The sequence below is a fragment of the Lagopus leucura genome, unplaced genomic scaffold (genome assembly GCF_019238085.1).
Source record: "Lagopus leucura isolate 7727_CA_CO unplaced genomic scaffold, USGS_WTPT01 Super-Scaffold_100001, whole genome shotgun sequence".
NCBI classification, from domain to species: Eukaryota; Metazoa; Chordata; class Aves; order Galliformes; family Phasianidae; genus Lagopus; species Lagopus leucura.
The window spans coordinates 74,240,682-74,268,645 of record NW_024962262.1 but is presented as its reverse complement, the minus strand read 5'-3'; the positions used below and the strand labels follow the sequence as shown (position 1 = coordinate 74,268,645).

General features: G+C 37.5%; 1 protein-coding gene across 2 annotated transcripts in view; it reads right to left on the bottom strand.

The window, feature by feature from the left end:
• Positions 1 to 492: 492 nt before the first annotated feature.
• GART (phosphoribosylglycinamide formyltransferase, phosphoribosylglycinamide synthetase, phosphoribosylaminoimidazole synthetase) overlaps positions 493 to 27,964 on the bottom strand; it is a 36,150-nt gene continuing 8,678 nt past the window's right edge. For both annotated transcript variants that reach the window (XM_042866543.1, XM_042866542.1), the window contains 20 exons: positions 25,615 to 25,710; positions 24,721 to 24,895; positions 23,946 to 24,057; positions 23,151 to 23,219; positions 20,969 to 21,094; positions 19,930 to 20,017; positions 19,522 to 19,607; positions 18,743 to 18,911; positions 17,985 to 18,216; positions 15,746 to 15,840; positions 14,455 to 14,564; positions 13,731 to 13,929; positions 10,013 to 10,261; positions 9,500 to 9,652; positions 8,405 to 8,608; positions 7,963 to 8,094; positions 7,219 to 7,349; positions 5,760 to 5,901; positions 2,716 to 2,831; positions 493 to 1,341 (listed from right to left, as the gene is read on the bottom strand). In XM_042866543.1, the coding sequence (XP_042722477.1) occupies positions 1,159 to 1,341; positions 2,716 to 2,831; positions 5,760 to 5,901; positions 7,219 to 7,349; positions 7,963 to 8,094; positions 8,405 to 8,608; positions 9,500 to 9,652; positions 10,013 to 10,261; positions 13,731 to 13,929; positions 14,455 to 14,564; positions 15,746 to 15,840; positions 17,985 to 18,216; positions 18,743 to 18,911; positions 19,522 to 19,607; positions 19,930 to 20,017; positions 20,969 to 21,094; positions 23,151 to 23,219; positions 23,946 to 24,057; positions 24,721 to 24,895; positions 25,615 to 25,710 (2,867 nt within the window). In that variant the 3' untranslated portion in view covers positions 493 to 1,158. The remainder of the gene's footprint in view (positions 1,342 to 2,715; positions 2,832 to 5,759; positions 5,902 to 7,218; positions 7,350 to 7,962; positions 8,095 to 8,404; positions 8,609 to 9,499; positions 9,653 to 10,012; positions 10,262 to 13,730; positions 13,930 to 14,454; positions 14,565 to 15,745; positions 15,841 to 17,984; positions 18,217 to 18,742; positions 18,912 to 19,521; positions 19,608 to 19,929; positions 20,018 to 20,968; positions 21,095 to 23,150; positions 23,220 to 23,945; positions 24,058 to 24,720; positions 24,896 to 25,614; positions 25,711 to 27,964) is intronic.

Genomic DNA, 27,964 nt, shown 5'->3' with positions numbered 1-27,964 from the left:
GATGCACTGAGTTTGTGCAGACTGGATCCCAACCAGAGCAGGATGCTCCCTGCACCTTTACCTTCTCTCTGCAACAGGCAGATTTCAATTTTTCAATCCCGTTTGCCTGTGGGAATACCCTTCTGTGGAAAGGTAGACTCGTACAGATAAATGCCGTGCTGAAGCCTCAGCCTTTATTCTTTGTCTTCTGCGGCCAAATTAGATTTGACCATGTAATTTTCCTCTGTATTCATCTGAGTTTTATCTTCAGTGACAAATGATAACAGGAATATTTTGTCAGCAAGTTTCTTTATCACAGACCATCTGGCCATGGCAGCAGTAAGGTCACCACACTCTGGAATTTCACCTCAATCCTTGCACGTCTGTAACCTCTGAAACTGATTTACAGTTGTGGCATGGCAGATGAAGACAGATTCTGCTTCATAAATCCCTTCTTCATTTGATACCCTTGGAAGGGAATTCCAAGGAAAAATACTGATACGTTCAAATCACTAACATTATTAGACTTTTATTTCAAATCCAAATTGAGATTAGGACACAGAAGAGAAACTGGTTTTCTCCGAGAGTAGTTCTAAAGCGCAGACAAAGAGCTGGAAGCAGATGCTTCTGGTTTATATGGAAGAAAAATGATACTTCTAGTAAAAAAAAATTAAAACATTTTCACAGCTATACTAAAAATTAAAAAAAGAAAACTGAGTGCATTTTCACAATAATTCAACTGTGAAAAATACTTTACTGTTTTCACTTATAACATTCCCTGGGTTTGCATCAGCATTATTTTAGGTGAAAATATCATTCCCAGAATTCAGGCACTTAACTTCAACAGAAGTTTTAAAGAACGTCTCACAAGCAGAGAATGCATTTTGTATCCAGTCCTAATTCCCTTTCTGTTCAGGCCAAAGCAGGCTCTGCTCTTTTGACTCTGAACAGATCTCTGAGAGGAATTCACATATGGATCGATGGGGGAATCCCTGAAGGCAAATGGTCAGCAGAAGTTTAATTCTATTTGGTGTCTGACTGAGAGCAGGTTCAATATTTGAAGTCAGTGGATATGGCCAGAATCTGGGCCGCTTTGTGAAGAGAATACAGCCTGTGTGTTTTTCAACTGTGACCTCCGTTTTGACCAGTGGATGCACTTCAGCTGCCACATCCAAGGATCTACTTCCAGCAGATCTTGCCGGCTTCGCCCACCTGCACAGCCCCGCTGGCAACGAGCTGCAGGGCAGCAGGGAAAGCCCGATGCTCTGCCTCCTTCACCCGCTCAGACAGGGTCTCCACTGTGTCACCAATCTTCACTGGAACTGCCTCTTGGAAAATGATTGCTCCAGCATCAACCTCCTCCTGTAAAAGCAATAACCAGACAGTTGTGCGGTTGGAAGATGAAAAAGAGGAGCACGGATGTGTAACCATCACTGGAATCCAGCTGCTGCAGAGATTTGTTTGTCATTACTTTATTGCAGGAAACGTGAAATGAGGCTAAGGTGAAGAGTACAGAGAATATGCTGACACACAGGCCTGTGAGGAACTGCCAGAAGTGTAGGTTGCAAAGAAAAAGGAGAAGTGAGTAACATGTCTGCTCCAGAAAACAAAAGCCGTGTTAACTGAGGACGTGACAGACTGGATATTGGGCCTAGCGATGCCATTTCAATTCAGAAAAGTGAATTAGCCAGCTCTGGCATAGAACTAGACCACAGGACTGGCAGATCTCTCTTTTGCATGTTAACGAGGCAGAGCTCGGCTGTTTGTTTGTGGCTTCTCATTGCCACACAGGGAAGAAGCGGTCACGTTATGGAGAAAGGAATGTAATTCTTCTAACTAGAAAACGAGAGAAAAACTGTTTTTTTTTTTTTCCAAGGGAAAGCCAAAGTCATGAAAACAGATACCAGGAACAGTGGAAAAAAGGCTGATAATCTGAAGTATGCAGTTGAAGACTGGAAAAGAGTTACTGTCAACTCTGATAACCAAACAAGATGGAAAAAATCTCCCAGAACTGATACAAAGTACATCTTCCATGCTGAGAGATCTCTGGCATTTGAATCCTCAGTTTTTGACTTTTATCAGAGGGCTGGAGCACTTTTCCTATGGAGACTAACAGAGAGAACTGGAGGCGCTCAAGGCCAGGTTGGATGGGGCCCTGGGCAGCCTGAGCTGGTGGGAGGCAGCAGGGGTTGGGGCTGTGTGGGATTTCAGGCCCCCACCAGCCCAAACCGTTCTATGATTCTAACATTAAGTTTTTCTGTTTCCACAAACACAGGATTACTTCTTAACAAATCTAAAATTCTTGTGCCGCTTCCAATGTTTTTGTTTTGTTTTCATTTTTCTTCTTCTTGAAGGCAACAAATAAGGAAGGCTGTATGATAAAATATAAGAAGTTAGTACTGTTCTCTAACAAAGATTTTAGGGTTAGTCAAGACATAATACAAACTATTACAGCCTCTGCAACAGCTGAACTGGCAGCAGTGAGATACTTAAGGAAGAAGTTAACTAAAGTAAAGTTTTAACTCCTGTATGGACTATTCATTTCCAGCTCCTTTTCCAGGGACAGCAAACTCTAAAGCACTGTGTTGCCTAATAATGTTATGAATGAATGAATGAATGAATGAATGAAGGAGAAAAGGCAGTCAAGCAGGATACTGTAAGGGATTTCCACACAAGCTCCAAGGTGAAAATCTTAAGACCTGTCAGTGATGAGGGGTGGAGGAAGGAAATACTTACAGCCACGAAGTGCACAGTACAGCCTGTTACTCGGACTCCAGCTTCCAGCACCAATTTGTGGGCATTTGCTCCCTTAAAAGAGGGCAGTAGGGATGGGTGGATATTCAATATTTTTCCTAGAAAAGAATAAGTGAGGTCATTGCCTTTTAGCATTCAGACTTAGACTATACTTCCAAGTATATCAATAATCAACAGAGGAACAATACACATCTGCAAAAAAGATTTTTCTACACACTGACCTTTGCACTTATGCTTATTTTTTAATATTACTGCCAGATAACCAACTGAAAGCATTTCAGAATGTGTTGCCATTTCAGAAAATCAAAGACAGCAATCAGTTACAATGAACTCCACAACTGAAGCATAGTTCTCCAGTGACTAATCATCAATATACGTATCTTTTTTTCCATTGTTGTCCTTTCTCTCCTCATGTTGTTCTCCCTCTTCTTTCATCACAAGCACAATCCCTTCTTACAAACTCAATACCCCAAAGAAATTTGGTGCAGCTTGAAACTGAACAGACTCCTATGACAAGGCAAAAATTCTTTAGCTCAGACCTCTCCTCCCCATCTGTTTTGGCTTAATGAAAGACAGCAGCTGCTAACAGAGGAGTCCTCCGCTCTGCCCTTCCGAAAAGCACCTGTCTACCACTACTACTGTCCAGGCACAAAGTTGGCTAGGAGATCCTGAAATGGATAACATAACCTTCAATGCTCAATCAGGTGGGTCTGTGGTTAGAACCCTGGGAAGCTTGTACCCTAACATTTTCCTTAAATGAGAAAGCATATGCCTTAGCTCCTGCATTGCTGTACAGTGGGAGACAGTACCTATCCGTGCCTTTAAGGTCTCACTTAGAGCAAGTCATCATTAAACCATCAGAATACCTTCTTTCTTCTAGCACACTTTCCCTGTCTGCTTTTAATATGTCTGTGACAACTGTCTTGCCAACTCTGGACTACGATGAAATCCAAAGGTGCTAAGCAGTGCTGGTTCTTCTCTTAGATTCAGTACAAACCCTTGCAAGATTAAGGAAATGACCATCAGCACTATTTATATCACAGTATGCTATGCCCACGCTATCTCCACATACCTCCTGCTTAGGCTGACTGTGTGTCATCGGGATTCACTGAACACCACCTAAATGCCAAGCAGTAAGGCTGAGCTGACATATGCTGGCGGAGGCAGCAGTGTACTGAAATAGAGGCATGTGGTTTTGTAATGTGAAATGAAGGCCATTGCTGGCAGCGCAATACAAAACCTGCATTCTCACCGCAAGGATTCATGTGGATTTTGACTTGCAAAACTTCGAGGCAACCGTATCAACTGATCTGTAACAATATCTCAAACGTCTTCTGTATCTCAAAAATACCCCCTTTTAATCATCAGCATCTTGAGCAAAAGAGCATGAGCATTTGCATCTTGAGCAAATAAGTACTGAGGACTCTGAGATAAAAATAACCCTCTGCACTTCTTTTGGAGTTTCCCCAGTTTTTCCTTAGATCAGCAACTAGTGGGCATGGTAGGGATGGGCTGAGGGTTGAACCAGGTGATCTTAGAGGTCTTTTCCAACCTCAATGATTCTGTGATTCTGTGAAGTGCTCTAAAAGAAAGTGGCTTTCTGTTTGTTTATTTCTTTTTATCTGTCTTTTCTGTTAGGATTCACAATTAACGTCTCAGTATCATTAAGCAAGAAGAGGAGTTTCACAACTAACTTTACGCCCTATGTGCTTGTAACTGCTGGAGAAAGGGAAATTAACAGCTTTTAGGTGAGCAGCAACAAAAATGGACTGTTCCTGGACAGTTCAGACTAGCAACAGCAGCTGTCTAGAACACAGAGACCTGCATCCTGGTCTTCCGGACTCTACACTAGACAGAAACAAAACCAATTGACCCAATTTAAGTTAGTTGACAGCTTTAGTATAACACAAATTGTCTCTGAGGAATGCTTGTTTTTCAAGAGAGGTTTGAAAAGTAGTTCAGATGTAAAAGGTGGTGTCACACCCGGAAGAAAACAACAGTCACCATGTGAACAACAGAGGTGGCCCAGAGAGCTGCAGGGTACAGCGTGACCAGCTGGCGACCAGTGTAAACATGCTTAAGTAACCATGACTAAGCCTGAAGTAAAGCAAATAGTGAGAGAAATAGCTGCCGCTGTGTGATTCAGAACTCCCTGCATGAAACTGAAAGAGAAAAGATAAGGAATGTAACAGCTGGAGGAGGCAGAGGAACTATCGGCCCCTAACAAAGAAGTGCAAAATTGTGAAAGACGATAGAATCACAGAATGGTTTGGGTTGGAAGGGACCTTTAAGATCATCTAGTTCCAATCCCCTACTATAGGCAGGGACTCCTCCATGTAGACCAGGTTGCTCACAGTCCCATCCAGCCTGGCACTGAACACCTCCAGGGAGGAGACATTCACAACGTCTCTGGGCAACCTGTTCCACTGTGTCATCACACTCACAGTAAAAAATGTCTTTCTAATATGTAGTCCAATAAAAAAAGATGACTAGAATGGAGACACCAAACACCTCTGATGAACAAGAGCCACCCAAAGTTTCACACAGCTCCCAGGATGCCTGACCAAAAGACTATGAGATGTTAACAGGAACTACATATTGCCCTGCAGTTCAGCCTGCAGGCAAAGCTCATCTGGGAGAGGAAGGATTTCTCCTTGGCTGAACACTCTCCTTCCCACAATCAACACTTACTGCTTGGGCAACAATGTGGCCCACACCTCATGTCTGCAGAGGCCAAAAGCCTTCCTTTACAACATTTTCCAATAAATTAAAGACCACCATTTGAAGGTGGTTTCCTCAAGCTTCTGTGAAGCAGAAGGGACTTTTTCCCTTTCACCACTTCCCTTACCAAATGTGAAAAGTCTCATTTCTTGCAAACTCAAAATTAATATGGTCTCTTTTCTATGGCTTCCCTTTTTTCCTGATTATAATTTATAAAAATGGGTTTTTTTTTGGGGGGGGTTTTTTTTTTTTTGGTTTTTTTTCTTTCTTTTCTTAAAATGCATACACAATTATGCAGCACTTACCTTCCCATTTCTTGACAAAAGGACCTGACAGTATTCGCATAAATCCAGCAAGGCAGATCAGCTCAACTGAGAATTCTTCAAGGACTCTGTCAACTGCACTGTCAAATTCAGTGCGACTTCCATACAGTTTATGGTCAATAACCTGTGACAATACAAAAAAGAAAGAAACATGAGCATCGAGTTAATTTAATATAAAAGCCATAAAAATAGGATGGAATGGTACTCTGGAGTCATTAGCAAAAAAGAGAAAACAACCAGTAAATCCCCATGTGGCTACAGTTAGATGCCTATACACAGCAAGAAGAACACTTCAAAAATGCATACAGCTAACAGACAAATAACCAGTCTTAATTCCTATAAACACAGAGTAATTATCAGAAAGCCAAGCTTTATCTCATTAGGCCCACAGCTACAGACCCCAGTGTTTGCATACAGTTAAGCTATAAATGCAGGTCATTAGGATAATCTAAAGTCTAAGAATGATTTCACCTTAAAATATGATTAGTGTTAAGTAATTTGCCTCAGATTATATCACAAAACATTGAAAGAAAGGTCAATCATGACTATTTAAAAAAGCCCTTACTGCAAAAGGACAGCATCATTGCATTATTTACTTTCCATCTAATACAGACTAATTAATTTCAACAGGAATAAGGTGGTGCTACTTAACTTAACTGGGACATTTAAGTATCATAAAGTAGTCTTGAAAAACCAGAACTAGTGAGCTGAAAAGGTGGCAGGGGGCACAAGGAAGAAAGCCTAGCTCAACCTGGGCTGAACTCTACAATGACACAACTAGGTAATAACTAGTAAAGCACATACAACTCTGTGCCCCTGTTCTGTCATTAGTCTTAACCACTGAGACAGCCCTCCAAGATGAAAGTGTGCACGGGGGCCTAATCTTCCATATCATCTCCAGTTACTGCTGAAAAGCGACTGTAAAATGCTCCTAAGTCAGAACAGTGGCATTTCCTATCTGTACACAAATGGCAAAGCAGTGCAGTGATGGATCCAATGACGCAAAGGGAATCACAGTTTGTTTTGAATGAATCCTGAAAAGACTGAAGCAATGCCCAGGGAAACAATGAGAGGTCTCATTAAGTTCGACCTCTCTTACTTCATTCAAATGCTTCTTCAACATGTTACTTTAAAAATATGCTCAGATAAAATACCCTGCTACTTCAGTACACTTAAATAAATGGTGAAGCTTAAACTGTAAAAGTTTTGCACTGGTTTAATATAGTGACCATTCCCACCCCATCAGCATTAATAGTAGCATCTCTAAGAGTGAGAACAGGAAGTAATTTGCTCCCATGTTAGGTAGTTTGCCCAGGGGCACAAACATCAAGACAGAACAACAACAAAACATTAAGACTTTTTTTAATCATTATTTCACAGTACTTTTCTGATGTAGTCAGAGCTAATGAAGGTTAATTTTAAAAAGATGAGAAATACTTACCCTTGTAGGAATACCAGCTCTTTCAGCTTTCCTTAGCCCCTCCACACCAGCTTTGTTAGAAACAACAAGAACTATTTCTGCAAAACTGGTGGGTTTCTTTGTGCTATTTATGAGGGCTTCCAGGTTTGTGCCTGAGTGAAAAAATAATTCATGAATATCAAGCTGTTCCTAGGGAATAAATATAGTCAACAGCTACAATAGGTTTTAAATAAGTGGCAATGTGAGTGAGACTCAATCAAAAAACCACCAATGTCAACAGTAATCTCTCATTTGTTGACATTACTGGAAACTAAATCTGATACCTGCAGTCTACAGGGCTTTTACTTGCAATTAGCTATGTAAACTGTAGTTGCTGAAATTGTCCTGATGGTTTACCTCTTAACAAGTGGAAATACTGGAAACTCTGGAAGTGACTATGGGGCAAGAGGAAACTGATCTGTTTGTAAAATAATGCTGCTGCCTCAATAGCAAAAAACAATAGCTGCTTGAATCTAGAGACAACAGAAATTTGTAGCTAAAATTAATATATGCAATTTATAGTTAGTTTGCTGCAGAGGGTAAAGATCATTTTGTTTCTGAATGAAATTAAGCTAAGGGCAAAATCTATGCTGCCTGTTACTGAGCGCTGAAAGCCTTGTTATAAAGTGAAGCTTACACAACGCAGACTTCCACAGACTTCAAGAGATTCTGATTCTGAGTTGAAGTTCCTTTTTCAATACTCTAGTAAATAATGTAAACTCTCACCTGTTCCAGAGATAAGGACAGCAACCTTCACTTTGTTTGTTTGGATTTTGCCTTGGATATGGCTGTGCACAGACAATGACCTATTTGCTTGCAAAGCTTGAAGTAGGTTATGGACTTTAACATGGGCAGAACCTGAAGACATAGAAGGAAAAAAGAAAGTAAATAAAGGCAGAAACACAGAGAGGAGGAAAATATCCATGAAAAGTCAACAGTGACACTGCTTTACTTCTCAATATTTATTTATAGTTCTGGTGACAATTGACATTGCTAAGCACATGTTCTACAGACTAAGACAGAAATCACTAGGACTGACAATTTAATACCCTGTGCACAAAAGCCATGGAGGTGCCAATTAAGTGTTTGTCAGCTGAATGGCATGGAGAAGCATCGATGAAATAATTTAGTTTTTTGTTTTTATCTAGGAAAATAAAAATCCAGTCACCTTTTTGTAGAGGGACAACTTTTCCAATCAGCCAGGCTGCCTCGTGTTTCTGCACTTCCTTGAGCACCTGCTGAGCCAGCTCCTTCTGAACGATCAAAACTGCACCAATCCCACAATTAAATGTCCGAGCCATCTCCTCCTCAGAGATGTTGCCTTCCTTATGGAGCCAACAAAAGATTTCAGGAATCCTCCAGCTAAGAGCATCTGAAGAAAATTGAAAATACAGATGAAGAGTGGAAGGCACTACCTATGCACAAATACTAAAATTATTATAGTACTGAGAGGCAAAATCTAGATGGAAAGCACAGACTAAGTCTCACAGCAGCATTAGTGTGACTGAAATCAGTTTCAGATGCAGAGAAACAGCTTGTTTCTTTCTTTCCTTACTGAACATGACTAGGGAACAGGAATGAAGTTTCACTCAGACAAAATTAATCATACCTCTGCACTTCAAACTATTAATGAATAATCCAAAATGGGTTGTAAGGCAGTCTTTGGAAAATCCTCCTCTCGAAGTTGACAACCCTGCTTCTGGAGAAACTATTGTACAAGAACAGTATCCTTAAAAACTGTCACAAAACCCACAATTCTCCCAGTTCCAACAAGATAAGGGTGGATATACAGCATCACAAGAAACGCTTCTGGACTAGTCTCTGTAATGGAACTCCAAAGAAAGTAAGTTTCTTTCTTGTCATGTTACGTTTAGTAACAGAAGCATGTAATGGAAGTAATGGAATCATGATGTACACACAGTTGTAGAATTCAGAACTCTATGATAGTTACAACCCAATTGAACACTGCATAACTTATAGTAAGTTGTTTACCTTTCCATATTTCACTTCCCTGTAAAAAGTGAAATAATATTTCTAGAGTATCTGATGAAATTGTGATGAGGATTAACTGAAGTCCACTGAATTGTGGGAGGTCTACTCCAGCTGGTAACCATATGTGAACGCCCATCAATAACATCACTAGCGTTATATAATTACAAGTAATATTGCAGGTTTTTGCAAATGATGACAATTCACTTTGGATTACTTCCACATCTATACATGTTAAGATGCAAATGTTTCTCAGCTTTTCTTTCTATCTTACCTAAAATGACAGCAAAGGAGTCTGGGAGAACTCTGGGGATGTTTTCCAGCAAGCCTCCCCCAGTGATGTGTGCATAAGCTTTTACGTGGCCTGAGCGAAGGACAGGCAGCAGAGTCTTACTGTAGATCTTAGTTGGGGTTAACAACAGATCTCCTGTTGATGAAAGAAGATGAATGAAGACAATTACAATGCTGGAAAAAAAAAAAAAAAAAAAAAAAAAAAAAGGGTTACTCAATATAAAATTGGGGAAATCTCAGAATACTAATTTGCCAGATAGAAGTGAGCATTGAATAACACAGAAAAACAATGCCTACCTTTCAGCATACAATTAGTTATTTAGCTTTGTACTCTTTCCTGCATACATGATTACAGGGAACAAAAAAAGATGAGAATGTGTTTGAGTAACTTTCTCAGTGCCTTAGAAAAATTACAAAAGCAAAGGTACAGACAAGAAAATTGTGTGAATTTTTCTGTTCAGAAGTTCAAGGGAAGAAACTGCATTAGAAACAGCACCTAATGTCTGATCACCAGAGACGCCAACTCGAGAAGAGAAATCCAGCGATGACTTTTCAACAATCCTCCTTACAAGGCTGTACCCATTGCTGTGAACCCCAGAAGAAGCGACTCCAATAACCACATCTCCATCAGCAATTCTCTCTAGCTGGGGCAGCATTTGCCCTCGCTCTACTGCACCGACAGCAAAGCCTGCCAGGTCATACTCGCCGGGTGGATACATGCCTGGCATTTCGGCAGTTTCTCCTCCTGTGAGAGCCAAATAAAAGGTAAAGGGACTATTAGAAAACTACTGAAACCTGCAGTGTGTATGCAGGTTTTCAATGTCTTAAACTCTTAAGACACTAATAAACTGATTTTTTTAGTTAGATAAACAAACTTTAGAAGTAATTAAAACACGGCTTTGTCACAGGCCCTTCAATTAAGCTAGCAATAGCAAATTGAGAAAGAACATTTCCCCTTTCTCTCTGATGAGTATCAGATTGCTGTATATTCACATTTGAAAACCATAGCATATATTTAAAGCTTCCTATCTCCAAATTCTGCCAGATCTAATATTCCTCATTAAAAACTTACAAGATATGAGAAATTCATAAAAGAACCTCAAAAGCACAACATTTTTATCAGTTTTACTTGCTACCATAAAGATTTTATACATAATATTGTTCTGATCTCCAGTCATGCCTACAACCCAGGTATCATTGTCGCCTCAGTTCTACACAACTAAGGTTTATTGACTGTTCTGGGAGAAACCTCTAAAAGACAGGCTTTCTACCCATCCATGCAGCTGAAACAGTAATCCAGGCTATTATCTTATGTTCATTTTTAGGACATCATTTTGTTTTGTTTTTAAAACCATGTTTTGTCTGGATGATGTCATTCAGAATGCAATTTGAAAAGGTAATTCTCTAGGCTTACATGGAAGTGAGTAACATCACTCAAACATCATTCTCACAATACACACACCAGCATTGGTTCCCTTAGTGCCCTTTGGGCATAAGCTGATGGGCTTTGTTATTGAAGACCTGTGTTCAGCCTGTCATATCTCATTCAGTCTAGAGAGAGTAAATCACTGTATTTAATGCAGGAAAGGAGCATTTACTGCTCTCTGAAGTTTTCTGAACAGCAATCCTTACACCATTCCATCATTCCAGGGAGGAACTCAAAGCTATATCATTATTATCTTTCAAATTCCTTCACTGGTCCTGATTGTCAGCAAGAAAAGAGGTTGAAAATGATTAAGTTGCCATTATATTATGATATCTGCCTAACATATTGACCATACTGTTCTTGTTTGTTTGTTTGCTAGATTTCATTCATTCTTCTATTTCAAAAAAGCATCTCTGAAGAGGTTACAAATTGCTCCTGAGCAATGGTGAAGATGGCCTTCTGCTCAGTGCTTGACTGCTGCTCAATTCTAGATTCCCTCTAACTGTTCCACGTTTTCACAATACACTCCTGTAACCAACTTGAAAAATCAAAGTTCATGCTAAGAAGTGTCATTTGCTTAGATACCTTGGTTTTAAACCCCATTGAATAATGTGTGAAACTGAGCATCTAGGTATGTCCGTCAGTACTTCACTAGTAAGAGCTTAAGGTATTTGAGCAAAGTATTCAGCTATTGTAGATATGCATGGAAAGAATTCAGGAACATGCTATAAAACAAGACTCACCACTTTGCTGATGAAGTGATTCTGTAAAAAGACAGATCTACATGCTGCATGCATGCACAGTGACACAAATGTCTTAAGTCAGAGCCCAAACTGAAATTTATTTTAATGATTCTGGAGAAGAGGAAGCTCGGGGGAGACCTCATTGCCCTCCACAACCACCTAATAGGAGGTTACAGAGAAGTAGAGTTGGCCCCTCCATTCTGGTAACAGAGATAGGATGAGTGGGAATGGCCTCAAGGTGTGCCAGGGGAAATTCAGGTTGGGTATTAGAATAAATTTATTTTCCAAAAGAGTGATGAGGTATTGCAAACAGGCTGACCAGGGAATTGGTGCAGTCACTGTCCTGGAGGTGTTCAGGAGCCGTGTGGATGTGGCACTGAGGGACGTGGGCAGTGGGTGTGGGGGGGGTGGGCTGGTGGTTGGACTTCATGATCTTAGAGGACTTTTCCAACCTTAATGAGTCTGTGACTCTAAGATTCAGGCTACAGAAAAACATTTCTGCCTTAGATACACAGTTTCTGCAGCCTCTTTGTATCCTCCCTTTGGATAGTGTCAGAAATTTGGGGAGTAAATCATGGTTGTTTTACGTACGAGTTCTGACTTCCTTCAATTTCAGCACAAAAAAGATATTTACTAACCATTTACAAAATTGAGATATTGTTTTCTGGTACTAATTTACAAGTCTTTAAAGCCCTTTGCATTTTGAAAGTCTTCCAATACGAAATAAAATCTTGAAATTTCAGTAAATGGTTTAATAGCAAGATTTCACCTAGCATGTACTTAAGCTGAAATATGAATGGTTTGATTATATTTGATAACCTGAGAGAACATTTTAAGACAAAACATAAAACTGGCAAACACTTCATGCAGAAAAAACCAAACAGAACATAAATAGCTCCTTCTTCTAAGCTTGTAAACTCCATCAAAATAAGACAAACTCATTTAGAAGCTACTCATCACCAGCTTTCTTAAAAGAGTCAAAAGAACAAAGTACCAATTATCAGGTGGTACATAAAGCAAGATAATCGAACAGTCACTTTCATTCTCAAATCAAAAGCCTTTTTGAAAAAGTATGGCAGTTCTCCAAAGAATATTTTTATAAAAGAGAAAAAAAAAAAAACAACGGCCTTATTATGAAGAAACAATTTTCGGGGTTTCATTGCTTTGGAACTTAACCCTGTATTATATTTCTTTCATAAATGAAAGACTTATAGAAAACATGTCTTTCCCACTGACCTAGAAATATTTTTATTGGGTTGAACAGTTTTAAATGTATATTTTTTAGGATTTATAAAGTAAAATTTTGTATTATTTTCCATGGAGAACTAGACTACTGTATACCACAATACATACATCATTTGTTAGTAAAATGTACTACGGACTTGTATCATAGGGCCTAAAAGGAAAATACTTAAATTTGAGTCTTAACAGCTTGGAATATGCCTTAATTTTTTGTTTTGTTTTTCTGTCTTGTGGTTAACATCTGCGTCTTAAGAACTGAGCTCCAACTCAAGTTTCTCCTGCATTTATAAACACGCTCTCTGGCTTTCCAGTTATATGATCTTGTGAGAATAGACTGAGCTCTATTTTGCTGCCAAATTTGTTTAAAATCAGCCAAGAGGTTCAAAAGGTATTATGTACACATACAGGGAGACATATATGCATAGTAACACATACAAATCTTGTTTCTAGAGGAAAACTCTAAAATTTTCTCTGAGATAAAGGATAAAAAACAAGCCTATTTGGCATGTTTTCAAATTCATTTGAAGAATACAAAGAATTAAAATACATGAATTGTTAGTTTTCTAGGTACTTGTTATAGTCACAAAGTTAAATAAAAATATATGAATAAGAAAATGTATAATGCAACTTCCTGAGCATTTGTAAAGTACTTTCTTCTCTCAGTAGGCAGAAAACAAAGACGTGACCTTTTTTTCTCGGCTCTAAGATTCTTTAGCAGACAAGGAAAACAAGCACATTAAAACCAATTATAAACAAACTGCATACAATTTTTCACTCCCTTCAAAGAAGAAGTGTGTCCATACCCAAAAGAGCACATCCTGCCTTTTGGCATGCTTCAGCTATTCCTGCAATGACACCCTGAGCCACTTCAACATCAAGTTTACCACAAGCAAAATAGTCAAGGAAGAAGAGGGGCTCTGCTCCTTGAGCCAGGATGTCATTGACACACATAGCAACCAGGTCTTGACCTATAGTGTCATGTTTCTTACACACTTGTGCAATCTGCAAAACACAGTGAGAGAACCTGTTGGTTAGATTTCAGAAACTCAAACACAAGCAAAGTCTGCAGTGGCAGGGGACTCATGTTCTTTCTTTAGAAGCTTTTTGAGGAGCAGCTTTAGCTAATAACACTTTTGTGTTTCTCTCCTACAGTTCTATTTTAGGAATTTGTACTTTCTTAGCAAGTACCAAATGAACTTTACAGAAGAAGACTGGAGTGAAAAGGATTTCATCATAGTTTGTGTAAAAGCTATAGCAACCATATAATTAAATGTTTTCTCTGTGAGTAATCTTCTCAAAGATTTTTCTACCTGTAAGAATGAGCTACTTTAAGCTTCTTCTCAAGGATGGCTATTTACATGCCAAAATGCACAGTAAATTATTTGGCATCAAGAAGGCAATTAAGTTTTTCATTTCCTTTCCAGAAATATAAATAGGTATTTTTAAGCACAACCAATCTTTTGTGGTAAAAAACAGATAGCTGTGTGATCAAGCAATTTCCATTCTGTATGTCAATTTTCACATTACCTTGAGTTTTGTGCCAACACCATCAGTTCCAGATACCAAGATAGGATCTTTGTAACCAGCTGCTTTCAAATCAAAGAGGCCAGCAAATCCTCCAAGTTCTGCATTGCAGCCTGCCAGCCAGAAAAAAAAAAGAAAAAAAAAAGAGAAAATAAACTTGTATAGGCTTCTTCAGGATCTCTAACATCAGCAAATTCTCTCTGCAGTCTCTCAACATGACTTTGTCACCATGAGACTTTTCTCTGACACTTACAGCATCTTCATAGAGACACAGAATCTCCTAATTCTCTTAAGTTTGCTTTGTTTTTTTTCAATATTATTATCTAAAGCTAAAAATATAAAACTTTGTGACTGAATATTCAATAATGACAGGGACTGCTGCATTTAGTATTTTTCTGAAATACAGGAAAGGAATTGTTGTGACAGTCCTAAGTCTACTGCTTTATAGGACAGAATGAATACTAAATATTTTCCAATGGAAATCCCCTCTCTCTTTGTTACTAATGCCTACGGTACTTTAAGAATCTCTCATCCAAAGACTGGTTATGACATGGTAAATACGGTAATCTTAAAACTGAACTTGGTTAAATCCTAAGATTGAAACAAATATGAGTGAAAAATACTATTAATGCTAACAGATGACTACTTCTACCACTGTGTATCTCCCATGTATTTGCCTCTCCACATATAGCTGAAATTATTTGAAGGTTCTCATATAATTTGAATTAAAAGGGATATATCATAAATGATTGATATTTTAATTTTACCATAAGAATTACAAGGACTTAACAGACCAAGATATTACAAAATAGGATACCTGATATTACAGAAAAGAATGGGCTGATTCTGTTTGGTATAAGCAAAAGATATATGACATCTATCTCAAGAAATAGTATATCTGAAAGTATTGGTGAAGAATTCAATATCTTGTATCACTTGTATTTTTTTCTAAACATTTATCTACAAAAATTGTATAGCTATCTAAGCAGGAATGGATAATCCACATAATCAAAGTACAATTTTTGGCTTGCATTTGCCTTTTTTGAATAACGAATCATATTTTCTAATGCCTTTAATACATATGACATTTGGGAGATATATTTTAGAGTCATTTGACAAGAAAATCTGTAATCTTAAGGAGCTACATTTTGAAGAAATCACAGGCATTAGGTTACATACCACTACTATTTCTAGTGTAATCTAGACCTACACAGAATACGTAAGTATTTGGATCAAGATGATAAGCCCTGTTACTGTGAACCAACTGAAAGAGAAATGAAGGTCCATCTCTTACCAGATCTTGATGTGGCTGCAGCTAGAGGTTTAATTTTCTGAACCAAAATATTCCCTGCTGCGATGTCTACCCCACTGTTTTTGTAAGTCAGGCCTCTGAAAGAGTGTTAAAAAATGTTTCAACAACTGATTACTAAATGTAAATACATGTATTTTAAAATAATATTTATGTTTTTGTATCATTGTTTCAACAAGGAGATTAGCCACTCAAAATCCTATACTGCTGCCAGTGAAGTTCTTCAAGTATCACTCTTTTCCTACTTTTACAATAACATCAATCACAGAAAATGATTTCTAGGTATTGCAGTACTTATTCCACATCGACTCAGTAACTCAAAGGTTAATCTTTTCCTGTTTGGATCCTGACATCACATATATACCTGAAGAAAGGGACTATTAGACAAAAAATAAAAAATCCCTCAGCCATGATGTAAGTGGATCAGTGGATCCAATTTTGTAGGCTAGTGCCATATAAGATCAATGTCAAGTTAGCTGCTCTAAATCAAAGTATCAAATAAGTTATTTCTCTGTGCCTTCTGGAGTTTTACAACTGCGGCTTAAAGCTGCCTCTCCTCACCACCTTCAGTGATACCATCACAAAAACATCTGCACCTCTTTTCTTTTTACATGCATAGTGCAAATGGCTGTATGTAACTTGTCTGTTCCTGTATTCACAGTGGGACCTTTCCATTTTGGAGATGATGCAATTAATGACTAATACAGGTACAGCAAAGCAACTACTGTAAAAAACAAAGACCTGTGCTACCAAGCAAATACAAAAGTACCTGCACACACACTGTATCACTGCTAAAAATTTGCAAGAAGAAAATTATCATAAGCAGCAGCTGTTCAGTCTGTGAATAAGGCTCAATGAAATATCAGCTTTCAATAACAAGAGACAAAAGTCAGCCCCTTTCAGCCTGAACATAATCAATACTCTACATATTTTCACTTCATTTTGAAAAAACATGATTCTTTAAAAGGAGAGCAGTTTTTTTTGAAATACTTATTAAATAAATCTTCTGTATATTTTCACAGAGGGAAATGCATAGGACTTAACCCTGCCAAGCTACTGGGGGGGAGGGGAGAGGGGGGAGGCGCATCCCCAACCTCACAAAGCCAACCATCATGGCCTGTTCTTCCAATTTTAGGAGAGGAAATGATGTTGCAGACTCAAGGGCAGTGAAACAAGCACTGACTGTAGGCAGCCTCAAGGAAACTCTTGCATAAGGTAGAGATCATCGGCACAGATGCACTCCAGTCAAGAAACTTCGTGGCTCTGGCTCATGAGCTCAGTGCTTTAGAGAACTCTTTGTTATTCTCCTCTCACACAAGGACAATACAAACACAAATTACATATTTTCACACAAATTTGTCAAGAGACACACAGTGCTTGAAAAGGAAGACCAGGTAGGAACATCCTTGTTCATGTAGTGTGTTTATTGATTATTGATTATAATTTTACAATTATAATTATATTGATTATAATTTTACAATAAACTAATCAGTATACACTGTTAGCAAAAAAAACCTTACTACTAGCATGCTTCATAGGCTACAAAATAGTCAATTATCAAAAGTTATGTTTTAAGCTATTTAGAGAACGAGCAGGCAGATATGCCTTATATTAGCTGAAAATGAGTAGAAAATCTTGCAAAAAAAAATCTCAATAGCATCAGAGACACAGCAAGACACACTGCTTTAAAAAAAATACTCTCTTAAGACTGTATATAGTATAGTAATAATAATAGTATAGTATAGTAATAGTAATAAGAGTGATAAATTTTACCCAGGTTTTTAGTCAACTGTTATAATGTATGTATCACAACTAACTGCTTCTAAAGACTCTAAAATGACTTGATAAAATAGCTCTAAATTTGTTCATGTGTATTTTTCATGATAGTAACATATGTTTGGACAACTGTTCTAGAGCAAAAGTGATGGTTGAAAGTGTAAGGAACAAAAGTTTTGTTTTCCAAAAGCAGACAGAACACAGATTAAAGTTACTTTTGCTTGTCACTGTAGCTTAACTCAGACTTGGGAAAATAAGAACATGAATCAAAGAGCTATCAAAAAGCCTGTTCCTTCACTGGCTGGTCTTGCTTAGACTGCCCACTAGGATACCAGTTAACACTTGTAGAGTTATGTATAATCAACATCTATTTATAAATGTAAAATAGTGATGTCTTTAAGTCCCTATTACACCAGTTGTTTCCATTTCAAGTATTTCAGATATCTACCTGGATTGACTCAGGAAAGCTATAGCCCGATAACCAATGTCCTTCCTATAAATGGCACCCTTGAAGTTTATGGCTGCTACTCCCTTGTTGGCTTCTTGCAGTGCTGTCATTAGATCTTCTTTAATAGCGGTCACTGTAAGGACTCTTCCTCCATTAGTCACCACTTTGCCATCCTTCAGGGCTGTGCCTGCATGGAACACCTCCAGTCCTAGTTCTTTAGCCTCAGAAAGTCCTGTGATTGTTGTTTAATCAAATAAATCCAGGAGGGAAATAAATAAATAAATAAATAAAAAGAGATCATTAGGACATTTTTCAATTAAAAACTCAACAATTACTCTTTCTAGAAACAATCCAATTCAGTGTAATCATTCTAGGGAGTACAAAGAAATCTTTTAAATAAACTACATTTTGTGGAGAGATGAGTCTACTGCTTGCATGCTCAGAGACACAGAAAGGTATTTAGCTATGATGGATTTTATACTTCAGTGACACAGAGACCACAAAACATATCAGCATCAATATTATATAAGATAGGCTCAGAAGCACTTCACTGTAACACATGTTAAAGAAATGCTACAAAACTTAACAATATGGTACAGAGATTTTAAAACACTATGGGTGCACTAGTAGTCTTTAATGTATGAAAATTCAGTTGACCCATAACCACAAGATCTTAAATTTCTATGCATCTGGGTAAAAGAGAGGCTGGAGAGATGGGAGAGTAACCAAACTTCTGCAGTTTCTCTTGCTGTATTTACCTGTTATTTCCAAACCCTTGGGATACGTTCCTGGATACCCTTCACTAGCCATGACCACAGTCACAGCTGCACTGTCTTCAAACCAGACTGGCATGGAACTAGACAGCTTTTTATTGATAACTGCTTGCATAACTTCGTATAAATCACTTTTCAACAGTGGAAGAATCACCTACAAAAATATAGATTAGTTTTTTTTTTTTTTTTTCTTCCCATTTTCTTCATGGAGCTTTAAAAATATTACATCAACTGTAAAAATGAGCTTTCACATACTGTATTTTCACACATATATACATCTTATGCATAATCTATGTACCTCTAAAAAGACTTCTCCTTAGAGATTATTTCTCTGGATAAAATAACTGCTGTGTATGGAAAGGGAAAGGTAGAAGCCAAAGAAGCCTACTGTGCTCTGAAGAATGGAAAAAAAAGAGTTTTGTTCCACCTGTCGAAAGGGAGTGGAAAAGGACGTGCTCATTTTTTAAGAAAATATAGGGGGGAAAAAAAACAGACCATTAAATTCTGGAAGAGATATGGAAATACTGAGTTCACTTTTGTAACTCAGCTCAGTCTTGTAAAATCCATAGTTGAGTATAACCTGCTAAAATTTGGAATGGAACAAAATAATAACAGACTTTCTATCTTGAATCAACTATCAAATATTTTAAATCTCAGAGCAATTAGCTAATTATTAACCTGAAAGTTAGTAAAGAATAATGGCAGACAGTATATCAGACATTTCTCCTCCCATGATGATAAACTGTATCTACAAAGTCACTCACCTGACATTCTGGGTCACCAAATCTGCAGTTAAACTCTAGAACTTTAGGCCCATCTTTAGTAAGCATTAACCCAGCATAAAGCACACCTAGAATTTAAAAAAAAAAAAAAAAAAAAAAAAAAGCATTTAAAAAAAAGCAGAAAAATGATATGAATAACTGTATAGGTCATTAACACTTTAACTGCTGTTTCTTCTGCTCTACTTCATTTAACAGCTATCCTCTGCTAAGGAACAGGCATTGATTATTGATTGATTTCAATGAACTTCAAATCGAGTCATTGATGCTAAAACCCATTTCCAAATAAATCAAAGTCATCTAACTTGCAGTGTGAGTTAGGCCTACAAAGACGACAAAGTAAAGCAGCTTTCTTCCCATTTATAATTAAAAACCCAAAACTTTTATACATACCAAGATAGGGGACATCTTCTTTCCTCATGCCATCAACAGTCTTCTGAAGAACAGTTTCTCTTATTTTCAGCAGTAAATCTTTAGAAATCTAATAAAACAGGATTAGATAACTGTTTGTAAAAACAGAGCATGTGATTTTTTCCCTGCTGTTACGGCGTTTTGAAGAGCCAAGGAGAACACCTGGATGGTCTGTTGCTCATTCCAACACATCACAAAAAGAGAAAGCTAATATTTTTTCCTTTCTCGGCAGGCTACATACTACAGCATTAATACAACAGGTTGGATCTTTTTCAGTCATATTTCCATGCTTAGATCTAAACGTGCAAGTAGTCCCACTGGCTTCACGGGAACAAAACATCTACAAAGTCATAGCAGCATTCAGATAAGGCCTCTCCAAGGGCAAATGATCTACGGAAAGCACAGTGGTGATTTATCATATTTTGTTGAACAAAATTAATAGCTTTTTAAAGGAACAGAACTGTCAATTTTGGAAATCCAAAGAGAAAATTAAATGGCCATAACATATGTCAACAGGAAGCAAAGTAAATCCTTTTGCAAACAGACTATTTTCACAATAGAAAACAAAAAAAAACCAAACTACTATGAGCTACAGCAAGAATTCATCATTAGCTTATCTTGACAAAAACAAAAAATGTGGTTTAAGCATTTATTTCTAATGATGAGTATTTCATAACACTTAGCATCATAGAATCATTTAGGTTGGAAAGGACCTTCAAGATTATCAAATCCAACTGAAAAAGAAAACAAATCAAAATATGAGGCTTCAGAAATAAAACTTCCATCTTAATAATAATTTAATAAAGATAATTTAAAATGATTTGGTAGAAATAACATCCTCCATAGAAAAATGAATTATCAAGTTACAGGCTTTGACTTTGTTTTAGACAACAAATTCAATCCACAAGATGCCACTGCCCCCATTGCTCTGTTTGCCATAGTGAAACTGAAAATCCAGATTGCTTTGAGTACTAGAGCTGCAGTATGGTTGCAGCAATACATCATCTTATTGCATTTTTACCTGAGGTGCTGGAGAATAAGCTCCCATCCCTCCAGTGTTAGGGCCTTCATCTCCATCCTTCAACCTCTTGTGGTCTTGCGCTGGGGGCATGGGAGCAATTGTTGTACCATCAGTGAAACACAAGCACTGGAAAACAGGAAGAATAATGGAATTCCAAGCATATGACTAACATTTCATGAAGTGCAAAAAAGAGAAAATCTTTTATTTTTGATGTTGCAAAAATGCATAATTAAGAGTACAAATTCTATCTCCCTAATAAAACAAACTACAGCAATCTGAACACTTTCTTCTTTTGCTCAGAAATCATTGCCTCGCTTTGTAAGACCTTCCTGCAACAACCACTTCTAATACAGCATGTAGAAAATTAAGTCTTTTCTACAATTTTAAAATTAATATATATATATGTTATTAATATATAATAATTAAAGATAACACCCATAGCTGTACTGAAAAGAAATACTCAAAAAGTTTTAAAAAAGTCTCTAAAATGCCCCACGGTGGAAGTTATTTCCTCACTCCTCCTCCCCTCTGCCCTGGAAAGAAGGCATTATATTCCTTTGAAAATTTCCTTTTCCTTGTTGACAAAACTCTGTTTGCTTTTACCTCACTTATAAATTACTTATATACCAGCTGATTTGAAGCTCAATATCTTCATAATAACACATCTGCTAGCATCTTACATAACTGGATAATGATACTCACTGTTTGGGCTTCCGATAGCACTACTACTCACAAAAATACTGTATAATGCTAATTAAAAGCCAACTCAGGAATCCCCTGGAAAATCCTAAGTGCGAAAATATGATAAACTAGCAATCTGTGGAAGGTTAATTATTTTGACAGGCAAAGTGAGCAGTATTTTCTTCTTTATTGTGATCAGTCATCTTAGGAAAAAGAATTTAATTTGCACGCTTACATTAATGTGTTCTGTTACAGTAAATCTGCATGCATCCTAATGACAACACATTTTTCAACAGAGAATGGAGATCTGGATAACCCGTTGGTCCCTCACAAGGTCAAACCAGCCAAGAAAGAATATGGATGACAAATGTCTGCAAATATAATTTTTCATATCCAGCAGGAAACCAGATTATAGAGTGACTGGCAACAGTTAGAGATGATCGCTTACTTTACAAATGCCACCACCTCCAAGATCAAAGTTCACAACATCTAGTATAAGTCAATTGCAGCTTCAGGACTCGGGAACCTGAGATGGTATTTGGCTGTTCTACTTTGTGTGATGCCAGTGTCAAGTTCCCAAGCAACCTCAAAACCAAACTCTAATTCTCCCCAAAACTGAGCTCTAATTCTCCTTTTCTCTTTTACACTCTGCTGATAAAATCTATTTTTTAAATCAAGGAACAGAATCATGTTCAAATGAAATTTTCTCTCTCCACCTGCAAAGTAAATCAGTGATGTCAAAACTTTTAGCAGCCTTTGGTTACATGCCCTTCAACCCTGAGTGCATTCCCACACTGCAGTATTTCTGGCAATGAAACTGATTAAAGTGTCCCGCCTGCACCTGTCTCGTGTTGCTTGTTCCTGTGCACCAAAGAAGTTTACTGACCCCTCAAGATATAGTTCACTATGTTCCTTTAATTAGCAAAGATGATTTAAAAGATTTTCATTTTCCCAACCACTCATTCTTCTGTTACTCTCACTTCACCACAGTTACTTATACCAATTTCATAGGGGACTGGGCTAAAACGAGACCACAGAAAATATGCAAGTTGCTGCTGCTTTCCTTGAAAAAAGGTCTTCAGGCTATAGCCCTATGAACAACTAAGTACTACAACTGAATCAAAGGCAAACAGCAGTGAAGGTGGAGGAAGAAGGAAGGGAAGAAACATCCTACACTGTCTTTATTGCCAGAGAAATCATAACACGGAAGTGCACACTGCATTATACTCAACATTTTTATGTTCTGATTTTTTTCCCCTTGTGGTAGCAGCGGATTACTGCTTGAGCTATTCACTATTCATAATTTGAATTATTTTAACAGACAGCAGGAAGTTTGGTTCTTAACACATCTGCCTTTATTTAATAAAATGGTATTTATAAGCAGGAAACTGTTTTTAATGTAATAAAATCCTTTTAATCCCTGCTGTTTACTTACCTGTCTGGTGTTTCTAAATATCTCAAGCATGTACAATCTAAGTGCAACAGTGAGATGCATACTTACAGAAACTTCTTCCCCCTCAAGAAGTTCTTCAACAACAACAGTTTCCCCAGCTGTGCCAAAAGTTTTATCCTGCATTAAAAAGTCAATCTCTTCAGACCTGTATTTCAGTCATTTTATAACAATCAAAATACAAGTGTTTCAGATAACGTCTCATACAAATCAGCATTGCACCACTGAACTATAAGACACTATGCTGCAGACACCAGCTGAGGACCTAACCTGTGTACATCTTCTTTTTCAGTTCTATGTTCCTGACTGTTCAGATGGAACTGCTTCGTTTTGGTTCCCTTCAGATTTTGATGCTAATTTATTTCGTAAACATCCTAACCAAACATATGCTTCAATATGTAACTCTACAGGAATTTTACTACACGTGTAAGTGCTGTGTATCAGGAGTTTTAAAGCTGATGTTGCATGTCAAGATACAGCTTAATTGCAGTGTTAATGTTAGAGCACTATAGCACCTGACTCATTGTAGCAGAGTCCCCAAGGACACAGAGATTAAAAGCAATTCATACTGAATTAAGTGCAGACCTTCAGTAAGAGCCATTTTATTTTAGCCTACATGTACTATACCTAGAAAGAGTACTTTGCTTCAAGCAATACATATGACAGCTTTCCAAATAATGTCGCTGTCCAAATAATGGATAAAATATTTGACTTCTGCTAGCTAAATGCCTATTATATAGAAATAAAAGGAAAAAAAAAAAGCACCTCAGATTTTGACAGGGTTAACAACTTTTTTTTTTGTTTTGTGAGAACTCTTCCAATTGGTGCTTGTACGTTTCTACTCACCTGCATGATTTCATTAACAGCTTTACAGGCTTCTTCTTTGTTTGATGCCACAATCACTCCTTTGCCAGCTGCCAGGCCACTAGCTTTTACAACTAAAGCAGGGAAGTTTGCACTTTAAAGATAGAGAAGAGAAGTAAACACTCTATATTCCAATTATATATTTTAAGCATTCTGAAAAATGCTGATGGTTGCAAAAGCAAAATACTCGTCAGTATTATAGTAATAACTTCATGCTACCAAACAACAGACAAATAAAATCCAGGATTCTCTTCTTACGCTGTTCTGAGGATTTCTGCTTCCTGGTTTGTTTACCACTGAATTTCATTATGGTTCTGAAAGGTTGCTGTTCTTTGAACAATTTAACATTGCAGCAATGTTGGGTCAGCTGGATCATTCTCTGATAAGTAGATCACTATTCGTTGAGTAAGCCCACAAGCAGAATTTATACTCATGGAGGCAAGTACAGAAAATACAGAACATACTACGTCTTTCAGACTGGATTTCAGACTTTCAGATCAATTTCCATAGTTGACAATCTGAAAAAAAATAAAAACTTCTCCCATATTTGCTCGTAGAAAGCTGAACTTTTAATTTTCATTAAAAGAGCAATAAATAAGGAACCATTAAATTATTACTGAAATGTGACAGACAGATTATCCTTTAAAACCTCTGCAGGTGTTCTATCACAGCTAAAAGTATTAATACATTGGTAAGAATTTGTTTGTTTTGGATAGCTGGCACATTGGAAACAAAAATCCACTACAAAGAATTTTACCTGTTAATGAAGCCACATGCTGCTTTCGGATCAGTAAAAGATTTCCACCTTGCAGTTGGGATCCCATGACGATCCAAGAAGGATTTGGTAAAGCTCTTACTGGACTCCAGCTGAGCTGCCTTTGCCGTGGGACCAAAGCACCTCACTCCAGCTGCTGTCAAGTCATCAACAATTCCTAAAAACACCAACACAGAATTTTTTTCAAATCACCAGATGATTTGTAAGTCATGTAGTTCAAATCTACAGACACATTAATTTGTTAGAGCAAGCATTCAGGAGTTATAAGCCATATTTATATTTACCCTGTATCTGTTCTACAAAATGGGCCTTACATGTATTTTTCACTCTAACCAAGATCAAGTAACTCTACAGTATTTGGAATTAAGAAGACCTGTTGCATTTTGTAAGATATTACAATCTTTCCTCAGTTTATTACAGCTTTTAACCAACCAGTTGACACTAATATTTCATGAAGATAACAACTCTTGATCATGCAAAAGGATAAAACTGAAATTATCACTGTTAAGGTTTGTTGGTTTTTTTTTACCCCTGAATAATTCTTATATTTGAAAGAATGAAAATTCCACTGGAAAACCAATACCCTTTTTGAGTTTCTTATATGGAAACACTTCGATACCTGTTTTACTAAACTCAAACACTTTGAATGAAATTGAACAGTTAAGGATATTTTAACTGTTATATTTCTCATGCGCTTTGAACTTTATTTTCATCACAGCAGAATCCTGAATTTCAGGGAAACTGCCACAGAGGATTTGTTTCTTTTCCTGATGAAGATACTCAGATACTGCTGAGTGGTGGAGAAAAGATGGGGACTAGAATTTATTTTTCTTCCTAAAGCAAGAAAGCCATCACTTTTAGTTTTCTTTCTCTTACCAGCAGCAAGAGGAACCTCTGGACCAACCACAACCAGCCTGATCTCCTGATCTCTGCAGAACTGAGCAAGTGCAGCATGATTGCTGACTGAGACAGCTGTCAATGACAGAAAAGTGTGGTAAGACTGTATTCACTACTGTTATTTGGTAGTTATTTATCATATAAACATGAAGTAGTGTTTTCACAAGTCTCACATCCTTGAATGGCAAGACACTGTGAATCTGGAATAGAGGCATGCACTCATATATAAATACTCAGAACAACACATGTACACATACGGAAAAAATCCAAACAAAACAAACCACTGAAACCCTAAGCAAAGGCTGTAATTTGACATGCACCGTAAACACATCTTGCTCTTGAAGGTGGAAAAAAAAGTTTCAGGTTTCCTTATACTGCCAACATGTTCTCATCTCTACAGACATCCTGTTTGCCAGCACAAGAAGCATCACAAAAGAGCCAAATGAAAAATAACTCACAGGCAAAACCAATATAATAATAATAATAATAATAATAATAATAATTCAGCCAGTCTCTTCCTTGTTTAGGTTCACCACAAAGCTTTACATATGTTCATGCCAGAGCAGTGCAGGGGACAGGAACAAGTGGCTGCTGGTGGAATTGCAATTGCTTTTTTTTCTTCATGTAGTGACAGTTAAAAAAATGCTACAATGAATGGTGATTTTGCTGAAATAAAGCAAAATCTGAACACTTGTTCTTACATTAGTAAGGAAAGGTACTTTAATTATGGGCAAAGATCTATTGGCAAGTTACAAAGATCTATAGCACAGTTACATTTCTGTAAACAAGCACTTAACATGATAATTGTTGCAATTCCAAAAACCATGTAAGCAAAATAAAAAGTTTGCTAGAAAGACCATAACGTCAAGTCTCTTGATAAAAAATTTGCGCAAAGGCAACACGAAATGCAAGTTCCACTACTTTATCAAAAAACAAATAAAGCCAAGGTCTGCAGAGGACTGGTACGTGAACTCACAGAGTCAAAATGCTGCAAGCGTGGCCCAGCATGGATTGGCTGCCTGCACTGGGAGGAAACTGGCACATCAGAGTACAGATCTGCAAACAGAATGAAGTGCAGATCCTCCCTGGTGATGGAATACTTGCAGTTTTGTCTGTGAAGTCATACTAGAGACCACATTGGCAAGTATGTGAAGAACTGATGTCCTCTTCCAGTCAAGTTTCCAGAGAAGTGGAGGGAGAGAAATGAGAAGCAGTGATAAAGCATCTTCTGTTAGACACATCTACACAATTATGTTGGTGCACACTTTGCTTCTGCCATCCCACATGAATAAATTCTCCCCTTTCACGAGAGAAGCTACTATTCTAAGACATAAAAGCAACTATCTGAAACTTCTCTTCTGATTGCAGATTTGCCCCATTTAGGTGGAGTGGTGGGGAATAAAATGCTAATAAAAACTACCTCCTTGATAACCATTCAACAGTTCAATTACTTTGTTCCATGAAGATGTGTAAGTAAGGAATGAAAGGCCTCTGAGACCTCTGTGCAATTTATCCCAATTGACTTCTGGCTCACAAGAGAGTAAAACCAAAAGCATAACACACTTGGCTTTATAGTACTGGTTAACATAAAGGTCAATACTGTCTTTCAGTCCCACATGGCAGTTGTGAAAGCAGTTCAAGAACAGCAAATGCCAGCCAAAGAAAATGGGAGCTCTGGTGAGCAACTGAAGAGGATCAATCTCTGTTCCCTCGACATCAAGCTACATGAAAGGGAACAGGGAAAGAGCCTGCAAGATGACTGTGCCTGTCATCCCAAATTGCCTAGCCTCAGGTCTCATCTACCAGCAATGTGAGGGTAAACATGGTAAAACATTTACATTATGTGGAAATAAACAGAAAGGAATAAGTCACGCTATTAAGATACAATTTTAACTTCTACTCTAAACACAAATTTCCACATGATGTAAACTGAAGGGAGACATCTCTGTAGCAGTGTTTTTTTTTTTCCTCAAAATGACAGCCAGACATACATCTCAAACCAAACAGAAGGAACTTAACCAAGATTTTAAAGCCAGAACATTTTAGTTAAAAGTATTAGCTAGCATGAGAGCTAAAATGCAGTGTTGTCAGGATGCTAAAAGACATTCACAGAAACACGTATGTATACCTAAAAAGTCAGCATGCCATTCTGTACAATTTTAGCACCGAATTTGCCCTGCTAGTTAAATATAAAGTGAATATAAACCTATATTTAGCCATTCAACCCAGATCTGTCTGTACTGTCAGGAAAGATTACTGACTCAAATTAACCATGAAAACTTTTTTGTGACTTCGATAAAGGCAACATCTGAATAATTAAAATTTATTT